The sequence below is a fragment of the Monodelphis domestica genome, chromosome X (assembly GCF_027887165.1).
Source record: "Monodelphis domestica isolate mMonDom1 chromosome X, mMonDom1.pri, whole genome shotgun sequence".
NCBI lineage: Eukaryota > Metazoa > Chordata > Mammalia > Didelphimorphia > Didelphidae > Monodelphis > Monodelphis domestica.
Genome location: NC_077235.1, coordinates 27,672,107 through 27,686,229, shown reverse-complemented (window position 1 = coordinate 27,686,229; position 14,123 = coordinate 27,672,107). Strand labels below are relative to the sequence as shown.

Genomic DNA, 14,123 nt, shown 5'->3' with positions numbered 1-14,123 from the left:
ATAGCAAAGTACCCAGCTGAGGATGCTGGGAAACAAAAGAAAGTAGATGGAGAAGTCAGCAGCCCCAAGTTTATGTGAAAATCCAACTTAGAGCTTTCCCCTGTACTTTGCAGTTAATGCCTTGCTTTTTCATTTAATTTCTCTTTAGGACAGACTTGTTGTTGACAAATGAAAGGCCCATGCATTGGTGATTCTGTGTCTCCAAACTAGTCCCAATTTGCTGAAAAATGGGCCATTGATTTGTCATTAGTGGTTGGTTGGGTGGTGTTTGGACAGCTAAGGAAAAATGGGTTATGGATTTATCTAATAGCCTTGGGCCTCCATGTTTTAATTACCCATGTTTTCTGTGATTAGTCAGTCATGTTGCTAATGCTGAGGATATCCTGCTATGTGAAATTCTTGTTCTTATTCATGCTCGCTCTCTCTCTCTCTCTGTCTCTCTTTTCTCTGCCTCTGTCTCTCTCTCTCTCTGTGTCTTTCTCTGTCTTTCCCTCTGTCTGTCTCTCTCTCTCTGTCTTTCTCTTTCCCTCCCTCCTTCCTTTTCTTTCCCTCCCTCCGTCTCTCTGTCTCTCTTCCCCTTCCTTCCTCCCCCCTCTGTCTTTATCTCTGTGTCTCTGTCTCTTTCTGTCTCTTTGTCTATCTCTCTGTCTCTCCTGTCTCTGTCTTTCTATCTCCCCCTCTCTCCCTCTCCCTCGCTTCCTCCCTCTCTGTCTGTGTCTCTTTCTCTGTCTCTGCCTCTGTCTCTAACTCTACCTCTGTCTCTCCCTTTTCCCTCCCTCCCTCTATCTGTCTATCTCTTTTTCTCTCTGTCTCTGTCTCTCTCCCTACCCACAGAACCTCTCCCTGCCCCTCTTTTTCTCTCCTGACAAAGCAGTTAAATTCGAATTAAGAGTAGAGGAAGTCAGGATGCTCCCAAGGTCACTTTTTTTCCCATTTGCACTGTCAGTGGTGTCTGCACAAGTTGGTCTCAGCACCCCCCTTTCTTGGCTTCCTAATCAGTGGCCTCTGCTATGCCTTTTTAGATCCACATCACCAGCACCCCCCCTCTCCACCCCTGTGCTGAAGGACAACCTCCCACGAGGGTTATTTTAGGGGTTCTAAAAAATAGTAGATCTTTTACCTCCAGAAGATGCTACTCAGTTTTTGCATTTTAAGAAGATAAAAGGGGAGAGCTTTGAGGGAATGCCTGTCAGGGGAAGATAGTGTTTTAAAGCTGAGGAAAAATAAAACTGCGCTTTCATCAATCACCTACATCTCCCAGGCTTATTTTGTCAGTCTGCTGTGGGATCTGTCTATATGTGCTTTGGGGCCAAAATAGACACTGCCCAGGTCTGGCCTTTGGGTAGGCCACGTGACTAGGCAGAGCCAGGGAGGGCGAACAGAGGAGATAGGCCGGACTTTCTGGCCTTTTTGGATGGAGCCTGTAGGCTCTGGGGCTCTCTGGAGCCGCCGCCTCCTAGTTTCCGACAGCCCAGTCCATGTAATTTCTGCTTTTCTATCCTCCTGTAGTTACTGCCAAAGTTCTCTCTAATATTTACAAGCTGTCAATTTGGTAATCTGATAAGAGGGACTCCTTTGATGGGGCTCTGCTATTTATTAGCTGCCTGACCTTTGGCAAATCCCTTTTCTTCTCCGGGCTTCGGTCTTCTCTTCTGTGAAAGGTCATGCAGGAAGTAAGTTTATAGCAGAAAGCGTCATACAACTTGGGTCCCCTGACTGCGTGGGTGGGCTGTAGTGGCTCCTGTTTCCATCTGAGCTTGACCCCAGCGGATTAGATGTTTCTTCAATTTGGTTAGGGGTTCTTAACCGGGGCCCCCAGACCCCTGGGACTAGGGCTGGATTTTAAAGGATGGATGGGAAAATCAGACATCTTGATTTCACTATCATTGACTTCCTTTGGGAGTCTCTGTATAGATCATTTAAGCCGTTAAAAGTGTAATTCTGAGGAGTCCATTGGGTACAAACAAGGTCAAGAACTCCTAGACTAGATACTCCTGAAGACTCCTCACACCTAACATTCGGTGGTGATTCCTTGATTCTTGCAGCAGGAAAAGAACCATGTTCTTCTATGTTCTGTATTCTGTGTTCTAAGTTCTATGACACACCTTTACCTATGAGGTAGGTCATATTGTTATGCCCATTTTATAGATGAAGAAATTGAGGACAGATCTAAGGGACTTGCCAGGGAGCCCACAGCTAGTATGTGCACGCTGCCTCTTCGGTTGGCTTTTGCTACCAAGTCAATATTCTCCAAGTAGTTCATTTCTATTGCCCCTGGAGCCAAAGGACATAAGCGAATGAACTGGATAACTGGGAAATACAAACATACATGACTTCATCCCTCAAACCAAAGATGAAAAGATTCACAGGGTTTGAAGAATTTTGATTGCACTGATTAGTATTCTCCAACTTAATGTCCCTCCTATTCATTTGAATCACTTGACAAGGGAAAGATAACCCATCCTTTGCCCAAGGTTCCTTGGGGGCCCTCACCCAGAGATGTAACCCTGTGCCAATTAATGCTTAAAACTTGCTTGGACCCTGCCCTGATCTGCCCTGGGTTTGAATCCTGCCTCAGATACTTGCTAGCCATGTGACCATCAGGGAGGCACTTAGCTTTACTGAGCCTCAGTTTCCTCATCTGAAAAATGAAGATAACAGTACATATGAGACAGTACTATAGAGATCTAGTGGTAGGCCATTCACACCTTTCATTTGGAAGCTGGACAGGGAAAGAATCCGGAGGTGAGAGTATGGCCAACAGTAGCCCCCAAACTCACAAAAGGATGCTCAAAACATACCCCCTGCCCCAGACCCTGCCTGCTTTCTGTTGGACTAAGGAGGAGAGAGAGTCAGGATGGGTTGATGGAGAGAGTGCTTCACTGGGGGTCAGGAAGACTCAGGCTCAAATTAGGCCTCTCATACATGCCCCTAACATCCCTGAACCTCAGTTTCTTTCTCTCATAGTCTCGAATGCACCTTCCAACTTTAATTCGAGGATCCTCTGATCTTGGCTCAAAGGGCAAAACTGGGAGTGATGGGATAGGTTCCTGCTTGACATTGGCAACTTCTTATCAAAATGAGCTTTCCAAAATTGGAATGGCCAGGCATGCTGCCATGACAGGCAGACGTGTTAGCCCACATGTTCTCTGAGGTCCCTTCCAAATCTGGGGTGCTATGGGGTGAGGTCTGGCAGGAAATGAGATTCCCTGGGGATCCCAACTAACTCTCTTAAAATTTTTCTCTCCCATGAGAGCTAGCTTCCCAGCAGGTCGATGAGTCCTTTGTCAGTCTGGTCCCAGCCTTCTGGTCCCTGTTTCCTGTCCTCCTCCCATCCCTCCTCCCATCTCTAGCCCTCCCCAGCCTCATTGGTGCAGGCAGCTCTCACAGGCCAGGGCACATTTAGCCTGGAGGCTCCTGGGGAGCAGAGGCAACAGGAGCAGTGGCTCGGAAAGTGAGGGGGCTGGGAATTGGAGGGCTGAGGGTGGACTGAGCAAGGTAGACCGAGCCAGGACAAGGTGCCTTGCCATGGGCACAGGACTGGCTCTGATCTTCACTCTGCTTCTGACTACCTCTCAGGATGGCAGCAATGCAACCCCCTGGGGACCTCCAGGAGGCCTTGATCAAGGTAGTGGTGGTTTCTGGGGGCTCCAAGGGGGTCCAGACTCTGGCAGTGGCTGGGGACCCCAGGAGATCCAGACCAGCAGCAGTGGTTGGGGGTCCCTGGACAACTCGGGCAGTGAAAGAGACTTCAACTGCAACAGTGGCTGTGGACTCCCAGGAGGCCAAGACCATGGCAGTGGCTGGGGACCTTCGGATAGCACCACCGATGCCAAGAGCTCAGGGATCACACACCCACTCTTCTTCTCTCTGGATTACCAACATGTACAGGTGCCCTTTGAGATCACACTATGGATCATGCTGGCCTCACTGGCCAAGATCGGTGAGTAGGGACTCCTAGGCTTGCTTAGTGCTCTCTGGGGTTAAACCTATCCTCTTGGGTGTACGGAGACAGGGGCGTGCTCAGAGGGCTGGGTAGAATGGTGGGGCTTCAGCCCTAAAGGGCAACTGGGGCTTCCAGGACAGACCAGGCTACTTAACTCAGTCTGATTTCTTTACCTGTCCCTAGTTCCTGGAGCATGCTCTTTATTTGTCTAACAGGTGGTGAAATCAAGGGACCGATCCCCCTGCCCAGGCTTCTGGGAAAACAGAAATACTTCAGAAATGTGTTTGCCTTCAGGTTTCAATATTTGGCATGAAGGAACACTTGAAAATCCTTAATTAATAAAAATTGACCTGTGAATGGTGCCGTGAGATTTATAGAGGGCTTTGTATTCCTATCTCATTTAATTCTCACAGGAATCCTATGAGGTAAGGACCATTATTATCCTTATTTTACAGGTGAGGAAACTGAGGCAATGTGACACAAGAAAGAACACTAAAGTTAAAGGCATAGGACTAGAGTTCTCAAATCTTCTTTGCCACTTACTACCTGTGTGTCTCTGGGTCTCAGTTTCCTCAACTGTAAAATGAGAGAGGGATGGACTAGATTAGCTCTAAGTTCTCTTCCAGCTCTACGTCTGTATCTAACATCCAATCACAGATGTTATGTAACCTGCCCAAGGTCACACAGCAAAGTACAAATCAGAAGCAAGTTTTTTTCCATCCCACTTCTTTTGATATCAAGCCTAGTACAGGATGCTCCCATGCCCAAATGTACTGCATTCAAGAGTTCTCTTTGCTAGGACTTTCTCTGATGCTTCTTAACAAGTACCTTGGCATTTCTTTGGGAGACTTTAAAAACTGTCTTCTCAGATCAGCTAGTCTAAAGTCTAACAAAACTAACTGGTGTTCAGTTGATAGCAGGTTGGATAGAATCTGTGTTTTGCCCCCAAAGCCCCCACCTTAGCAAAGGAGAGATTTTTTAAAAATTTTATAATATTTTATTTGATCATTTCCATGCATTATTCATTAAAGACAAAGATCATTTTCTTTTCCTCCCCCGCCCCCCCGTATCCGACGTGTGATTCCACTGGGTATCCCATGTGTTCTTGATTCGAACCTATTGCCATGTTGTTAATATTTGCATTAGAGTGTTCGTTTAGAGTCTCTCCTCTGTCATGTCCCCTCAACCGCTGTAGTTAGCCAGTTGCTTTTCCTCGGTGTTTCTACTCCCACAGTTTATCCTCTGCTTATGAATGGTGTTTTTTCTGCTAGATCCCTGCAGATTGTTCAGGGACATTACACCACCACTAATGGAGAAGTCCATTACGTTCGATTATACCACAGTGTATTAGTCTCTGTGTACAATGTTCTTCCTGGTTCTGCTCCTCTCGCTCTGCATCACTTCCTGGAGTTAGTTCCAGAGCAAAGGAGAGATTTTTGTCAGTTACATGGGCTATTTGATGTCAAAATATATCAACAGCTTCTTAAGACACTGGATCTGGAGATTTGTCTCTTTGTAGTCTTAGATCAGAGTCGTACACGCAGTGGTTGTGCAGTAAATGTCTGTAGAACAAAGCCTCATGTTGAAATTTTGCCCATTTCAGTCTTGAATACTGCCTCCCTTAGCCGGGAGACAAAGGATGTTCAGTGTCCAAATGGTTCTAGTTCTTAGTTTCAGGAATATGACTCTTCTCTGCCATCCAAGGCCTTTAGTTAGAGGAAACCCTCGGAAATGCTCCTTCTCCAGGAAAGGGATTCAGACTCCAAGGAGCCAGAAAACTGAGCTTAACTTCTTCGGCCTCTTGCTAACAATCTGAATGAAGCAGGGCAAGGTCATTCAGGACTCAGAGCCTTCTTTTTCCCACATGGAAAAAAGAATAGTTCATGGTCTCTACCTTCTCCACCTCAATGCCAAAGTTTGAGGAGATGACGAATGCCAAAGAATTTTGTAAAGCGTGAAGCATTAGTTTAGTAGAGGGGATTATTCTTAGGAAGCTGAGCACCTGGAGATATTTGTGGTTTGGACACACTCAAAATGTGGGTGCCAGTGCCCCAGTGAGATTTTTCAACATCAGAATTTGGGACCTTGGCAGGATCTGGAGAAAGTGTCCATCCCTGCGTCTCTAGGTAGGACTGCTCTGAAACCATCCCAGTTGGAGACTGTGTGTGTGACCCATCTTGGAGAGCCCTCAGAAGCCTTTTCCAGGGTGACAAACTGATCCCTTCTGGCTAGTGTAAGGAGATAGTTCCTCGATAGGGTCCGTTCACAGCTTCTAGGACCCTGGCTTCTTTGAGGATGCCACACAGACCCACTTAGAGCTCTACTAAAGGGCATCTAATACTCCAGGGGGTATGAGAGAGAGATAAGACATACACATACATGCAGGCATTGATAAGCTACCTCATAAACAAGTGCATGATAGGATATGTGCCAAAAGAGTGCTAAATAAGGGATATCTGTGCAATGGGCGGGTCGAGAGAATGAGGTACAAAACTACTGCCAATGGCCTCCAGATGAGGTGCCGGTATTTCATTGGACCAGTGTGGAAAAGCCCCCAGAGGGTTACCTTTACTATCATCCTTCCTGGGCCTGGCAGAGCCCATGACAGATGGCAGAAGCGGGGTATAATGAGTGTGGTAAGCCTTGGACTTCCAACGTGGGTCAACTGATGCCAAGTTCAAGGCTTATGTGCCCTTGAGCTAGTCACGTCTCTTACTGCTCCTTAGTTCTTTCATGTTCTAAATGGGGGGAGGTAGGAGAGGCTGGACTAAATGGCCTCTAAGGTCCTTCCGGCTCTGTTGTCCCAAGCCAGGATTGAATGCCAATCTAAAGCCTACTCCCGAGCATCAGTACTGTATCCTTCGAGGCTATCGAGATACACCAAGTTTCTTCTCATTCTGATGACAGGAAGGCCTGGGGAAAATATTGCAAGCTGATGAATGTATCATTTCATATTTTAAAACGACTGTACCTATTTATGAAGAATTCAGCGGATACATATAAATAATCCTGCTGACGGTAATGGGATAGGGTTTATGAGTCAACACTGTCTCCGTCATAGAGAAGAAATGCCTTTGACCATGCCCCTGCATCTTAATTAAGTCATTATAAAGCCAGCACACCAGAAATCGAACTCATTTCTTTGTAAATCCTGAGGCTTGATGATAATGATGAAGTACAGAACGGTAAAGCACTTTCCCTGGTGCTCTACTGTGCAGAGCTATTCTAATCGGATCATACTTTGTACTGTGAGTGACCCTGGGTTCGTCAAGGTTAGGCCAGCAGGTCCTACTGGGCTGGAAGGACCCTGAATAGCAGTCCTTTGTGATAGACTGCCTAGGATTGGAGAAGCTCATCACCAAGCTGGCTATGGGGGATGAATTTCAGAACCGTGTCAAGTGTTAAATCCTAGAGGGGTCGCCATCTGAATCAGCAGAGAATTTCTATGCTGACAAAGCCACAAATTCTTGAAGTATTGAAGTTATTTTGATTTAGAGATGCAGCCTGGCCTGAGTTCAAATGCTACCTGAACACATCCTAGCTATGTGACTATGGGCTAGTCTCTTATTCCTTCAAGCAACTCTCTACCATTGTAATAGAGGGGTCAGTGAAAGGAGCTCTCACTTTGGGAGCTTACTACATCTATGAACTCACAGATTGGCAGGGAGGGGGCAACTAATTCAAATCATGTGACATCAACTCTGTAAGGGAAGGTAGTATAACTATTATGATCTCAAATGTTCAAATGGGGAAACTGAGGCTTAGATTGGTTAAGTGATTTTTCTCCAAAGTCACATGATTGGAGAGTGACAGAGTTAGGCTTCAAAGGTCTTCTGAATTCTGGTCCACTTCTTTCCAGCTCACATTCTGTCTCTCCAAAAAGAAGTTATCCATAGTAGAGATACTACATTGTTGCCAGTCACAGTATCTTCCTCTTTCTTCCAGGCTTTCACCTTTACAGTAAACTGCCTTCGGTTGTTCCAGAAAGCTGCCTCCTGATTTTTGTGGGGCTCATCATGGGCGGAATCATTTATGGCTTAAATGACAAATCTCCACCCATCATGGACAGTGACATATTCTTTCTCTACTTACTTCCCCCGATTGTCCTCGATGCGGGCTACTTCATGCCCAGTCGGCCCTTTTTTGAGAACATTGGTACTATCCTTCTGTATGCAGTTGTGGGCACCCTCTGGAACGTGCTTGGGATCGGCCTTTCCCTCTATGGCATCTGCCAGGTGGAGTACTTCAGCCTGAGGGATGTCTCCTTACTCCATAACCTCTGGTTTGGGACTCTGATCGCCGCAGTGGATCCCGTGGCTGTGCTCTCAGTGTTCGCAGAGATGCACGTGAATGAGAAGCTTCACATTTTGGTTTTTGGGGAGTCTCTCCTTAATGATGCTGTGATTGTTGTAAGTATTGCTGCCTTCCTGGGCTGTCCCAGGTGCTAAGTCCAGTTGCCCTCATGATAGAGGCCATTCTCTTAAGGAGGACTAGAGCATTCAGAAAATTGGATTCAGCCCACTGGGGGCCAAGTGTCTCCTGCCCCACCGAGGGAGCTTCTGTAGGGGTATGAGGGAGCTCAGTAGTTCTTGGCATAGCTTAAAGAGCAACAATTTGGGGTGCCTTGCTTTTCTGAGTGACATAAAGGTGAGGGAAAGAACCCTGAAGATCAGAAATGAGACTGCCTCTGTTCTCAGGCTATTGGAGGAAATAACATGTTCCCAGGTAGGTAACCATAAAGGTACAACACAATACTCAAGATTTCAGAGGGGAGGAGGCAGGAGAAATGAGGGGAAAGCTCCAGTGACTCGTTGGCGTCCTAGGAAACTGGACTTCTAGAGAAACCTGAAGTTTGAGAAGTGCTGAGTAATAATGACTGACATTTATGTAGTGTTTTCAAAGTTTCCAAAGCGAATTCCTATGGATTATCTCAGTTGAGCCTCCCCAAAGCCCTATGAGACAGGTCCTGTAACCCCCATTTAACAGGTGAGGCCACTGAAGGCCAGATAGTTTGCATGACTTACTTAAGGCCACCTAGCAAATGCCTGAGGCAATATTGTTCAATTTGCCACACTGTCTTTCGGGTCTGCCTTTGATCTAATGGAATGATGAGCATCATCATTTTGACCTTTTTCTCCTGACATTCTTCTAATCCTTTCTCTTACAGGTTCTCTATAAATTATTTCAGTCCTTCAATGAAATGTCATCTATCACAACGGTGGATATTTTGGCTGGGATGGGAAAGTTCTTTGTTGTTGGCATCGGAGGAGTCTTCATCGGTCTCCTGTTTGGAATGGTTGCTGCCTTTACCACTCGCTTTACCAAGGCCATCCGTGTCATTGAGCCCCTCTTTGTCTTCTTGTATAGCTACCTGTCCTATCTCACTGCAGAAATGTCTCATCTCTCTGGAATTGTGGCGTAAGTATCCCAGAGGCTCTTGGTGCCTCAGAGAAGCCTCCCGTTTAAGGTTCTGTGCTAGATCCTACTCAGCAAACTCAGGAGGTACCTCCTGTGAACTATATAAGGTGGAAAGAATAATACCTCTCTCTATCTGGGTGTGGGACCTGGGTAAGTTCCTCTCTCTCAGGATCTCAGTTGCTTCACTTGGATAATGACTTCACAGGCTGAGATTTGAGAATGGATAGAAAAGAGCTTTGTAACCATAAAGAGAGCTGGAAGAATTTCAAATTAATTAACAAATTTAGAACAAGCACTTATTTTCTCTTCCTCCCACTCTGTTGAATTCTAATCCAATAAATCATTAACACCCCCCTCCCCCCACCACCACAACAAACCCTCTTGGCATATACGTAATTCAACAAAGCAAATTCCTGTGTTGGTCATGTTGGAAAAAAAACTTAGTTCTCAAGAATTCCTCACCTTGAATCCAACAACTTTCTAGCAAGAGGAGAATGGCATGCCTTTTCTTCAATCTTCTAGTATCATGGTTTATCATTGCATTAATTGATCAGAATTCAAGATTTTCTTTTTTCTTTCTTTTGATAATACTTTATTTTTTCCTAATTAAATGTAATAACAATTTTTAACACTCAGTTTAAAAAATTTTATTCCCAGTTTCTTTTCCTCCCTCCTTCCCCTCCCCTCTCATTGAGATAGTAAGGGATCTGATATAGATTTTACATGTGCAATTATGTAAAACACTTTCCCATATTAGTCCTTTTGTAGAAGAAAATAAACCAAAAATGAAGAGAGAAAATGATATATAGTATGTTTTTGTCTGGATTCAGACTCCATCAATTTTTTTCTCTGTGAGTGGATGGCATTTTTGTCATGAAGTCCTTTGGGATTGTCTTGGATCATTGTATTGTTGTGAACAGGTAGGTCATTCACGGTTGTTCATTGTACAATATTGCTCTTACTGTGTCCAATGTTCTCTTGATTCTGTTTATATCACTCTGTATTGGTTTGTAGAGGTCTTCCCGTGTTTTTCTGAAATCCTCCTCATCATTTCTTATAGCATAAAAGTATTCCATTACACTCATATAACAAAACTTAGTCATTCCCTGATTGATGGGTATCCCCTCACTTTCCAATTCTTTGCCACTACAAAAAGATCTGCTATAACTATTTTTGTACATATGTCTTTTTTCCTTCTGTTTTTTATCTGTCTCTTTGGGATGCAGACCTAGTAATGATATTCATGGGTCAAAGGGTATATATGATTTTATAGCCCTTTAAGCATAGGTCCAAATCGCTATCCAGAATGATTAAAATAGTTCACAACTCCCCCAACAGTGCATTAGTATCTCAGGTTTCTTACATCCCTTCCAAATTTTGTCATTTTCCCTTTTTGTCATAACAGCCAACCTAATGGGGGTGAGGGTGGTACCTCAGAGCTGTTTTATTTTGCATTTATTTAATAGTGATTTAGGGCATTTTTCACATGACTATAGGTGACTTTAATTACTTTGTCTAAAAATTACTTGTCCTTTGACCATTTATCAACTGGGAAATTACTTGTAGTCTTATATATTTGACATATCTCTATGTATTTGAGAAATGAAGCTTTTATTAGAGAGACTTGTTGCAAATTTTTTTCATCATTATGACTACTATGTATTACCCATGATCCTATTTCCCCCTCATTTTATCCTGCTCGCTTTCTTTTCATCCTTTTCCTTCTCAAAAGTGTTTTGTTTCTGGCCTCTATCTATCCCAATGTGCTCTGCTTTCTGTCATCATGCCCCACTCTCTTATTCCCTTCCCCTCCTACTTTTCTGTAGGGTAAGAAAGATTTCCAGGCCCAATTGAATGTGTGTGTTCTTCCTTCTGATATAATTCTGATGATTGTAAGGTTGAAGTGTTCCCTTCCCCACCTCCCTCCATCTTCCCCTCCATTGTAAAATCTCTTTTGTGCCTCTTTTATGTGAGATTATCCTCATTCTACTTCTTCCTTCCCCCTCTCCTAATTCATTTTTTTCTTTGTCATTCCTTCATTTTAATTTTTTAGATATCATCCCTCCATATTCAACTCATACCCTTGCTCTTTGTCTATGTTTATTCCTTCTAACTGTTCTGATAGTGATAATGTTCTTAGGAGTTACAAGTACCACTTTCCTATGTATTTAGGGATATAAACAGTTTAACCTTATTGAATCTCTTATGATTTCTCTTTCCTATTTACTTTTTTATTCTTCTCTTGAGTCTTATTTTTAAGAGTCAAATTTTCTACTCAGCTCTGATAATCAGGAATGCTCTAAAGTTCTCTATTTTATTAAATGCCACTTTTTTACTCTGAAGGATTATACTCAGTTTTGCTGGGTAGGCGATTGTTGATTATAGTCCCTAGGTCCTTTGCCTTCTGGAATAACATACTTCAGGCCCTCAGATCCTTCAATGTAGAAGCTTCTAGTCTTGTGTTATTCTGACTGTCTCTCCAATATTTGTGTAGTTTCTTTTTGGCTTATTGCAGTATTTTCACCTTTACCTGGTAGTTTGGGAATTTGGCTATGATATTCCTGGGAGCTTACATTTTGGGATCTCTTTCAGAAGGTGACCAGCATATTTTTTCTATTTATATTTAACCCTCTGGTTTTAGAAGATCAGGGCATTTTTTCTCGTGTAAGCGGTAAAAAATAAAAGGATTGGACTAAATTTAAGAGTGTGGTATCCAGAGATTATTTACAAAATAGAAAGAGTGAAAGTAAGAAAATCAGAGAAAGTAGATATTAACTATGGTGCATTCTGAACCAGGCAGGGCTTAAGAGGCCCAGAAAAGGGGGCCCAGAAGTATATTAAACAAGGGTTTTAGCATGAGACCTCCTTTAAGATGAGGGGCCTCTTCAGAGGCTAGTACCTCCAGAAAAACCAGGAAAAGGAGTCAGCCTTTTTCACTTGCCCATGTGGTAGTCCAAAGGGAAAATTCAAGAGCAGTCCAAGGTTCCCAAGCTTTTTCAAGTCAAGTTCCAAGGTGAAAGACTTCATCACAGGAAGTTCTTGCCACTTTTAAAGACCATTCCTTTCATCACTTCCTGTGCCTTCCTTCCACTTTTATGTGGACAAATTACAGCTACAGTTTTGTTTAGGACTGCCCAGGGGGCAGTCAGTGGGTTCTGATTTGTAACCCACTTTCACACACGTGGGTCAAAGACCTCCCCCTACTTAAGGATAACTGGAGTGTATACGTTTTTGATGATTAAATCTAAAAATGGGAAAGGGAGAGTTAATCGCATCTTAACAACCCCCACTGTGATCATTTGGGAGACTAGTCTCCCCAATTGATCATTTAGCATAATCGGCATATACCTCTAAAAATCTTCTAACTACAGGTGTATACAATATTGCTCCTTCTAAAAGGAAACAATGATAGTTATAAATGAGAGGGAAATAGAAGGGAGAGAAAGCAAAACCAATGTTTGCTAGACACATTTACAAAAAGCAAATTAGGGGGCAGTCCCCTTTGGCATAAGAGTATTCATTCAAAATAACTGTTCAACCCCTTCAGTTCAATTGCACCCCAAAGTTCATTCTGGATCTTCTTGATGCAGTGTAGGTTTCTACAGGCATCTTTCTTCAAACAGTTCATTTTCTGAATTCAAGGAGTTAGTAAGCTTCTTTCCCTGAAAAATTTCTCTAACAAATTTTCAAATTGTGGGTTGTATGAAAATATATACACTTGATAAATTCTTGAAATATGATGTCTAGGCTCTTTTTTTTTTATCATAGCTTTCAGGTAGTCCAATAATTCTTAAATGATTTCTCCTGCATCTGTTTTCTAGGTCAGGTATTTTTCTAATGGGATATTTCATATTTTATCATATTTTTCATTCTTTTGACTTTATTTTATTCTTTCTTGATGTCACATGGAGTCATCAGCTTCTACTTGTTCAATTCGAATTTTTAAGACATTATTTTCTTCAGGGAACTTTTGTATATCTTTTTCCATATGGCCAATTCTACTTTTTAGGCAGTTATTTTCCTCAGTGAATTTTTGTACATCTTTTTCCATTTGGCCAAGTCTGCTTTTTAAGGAGTTCTCTTCAGTAGTCTTTTATGCCTCTTTTACCAATTGACTTTTTCTGTTTTTTTTTAAGTTATTATTTTCTTTAGTATTTTTGTGCCTCCTTTACCAAGCTGTCAACACTTTTTTCATGATTTTCCTGCATCACTCTCATTTCTTTCCCCAATTTTTCTTCTACCTCTTGCATTTGATTTCTAAAATCATTTTTGAGATTCTCTATTAATTCTTTTTGGGACTGAGTTCAATTCATATTTTTTTCTTGGAGGCTTTGGATGCAGAGGTATTGACTTTGTTATCTTCTTCTGAGTTTGTGTTTTGGTCATTCCTATCAGCAAAATAACTTTCAATGTTGAGTTTCCTTTTGTTGTTGTTGTTTGCTCATTTCCTAGCCTTTTCCTTGTCTTTTAACTTAAATAAATAGCTACAGTTCACTGTTCCTGTGGTGAAAGGGAACTCTTTCAAGCTTTGAGTTCTTTGTGCAGCTTCCTTAAGAGCTAGCTCTGGGAATCTATAAGTTTTTAGTTCTTCCAAGGAAGTGTGATCTAAGGAAGTGGGTGTCTAATATTCTCTCAGCCTATGCTTTGGTCTGTGAGCAACCCCAAGTACTCTTCTGTCTTTGAACTGTGGCCACCTGCAAGGGCCCTTTGCTCCCCTGAAACTGCAAGTGCTGGTACGTGCCCTGAGACTGCTAACTGG

General features: G+C 43.0%; 1 protein-coding gene across 6 annotated transcripts in view; it reads left to right on the top strand.

Moving 5' to 3' along the window:
* The first annotated feature begins 1,961 nt into the window (after positions 1-1,961).
* The window catches only part of LOC103102905 (sodium/hydrogen exchanger 2-like), a 163,985-nt gene continuing 151,823 nt past the window's right edge, over positions 1,962-14,123 (top strand). For all 6 annotated transcript variants that reach the window (XM_056809542.1, XM_056809544.1, XM_056809545.1 and 3 more), the window contains exons 1-3: positions 1,962-3,943; positions 7,892-8,355; positions 9,114-9,364. In XM_056809542.1, the coding sequence (XP_056665520.1) occupies positions 3,529-3,943; positions 7,892-8,355; positions 9,114-9,364 (1,130 nt within the window). In that variant the 5' untranslated portion in view covers positions 1,962-3,528. The remainder of the gene's footprint in view (positions 3,944-7,891; positions 8,356-9,113; positions 9,365-14,123) is intronic.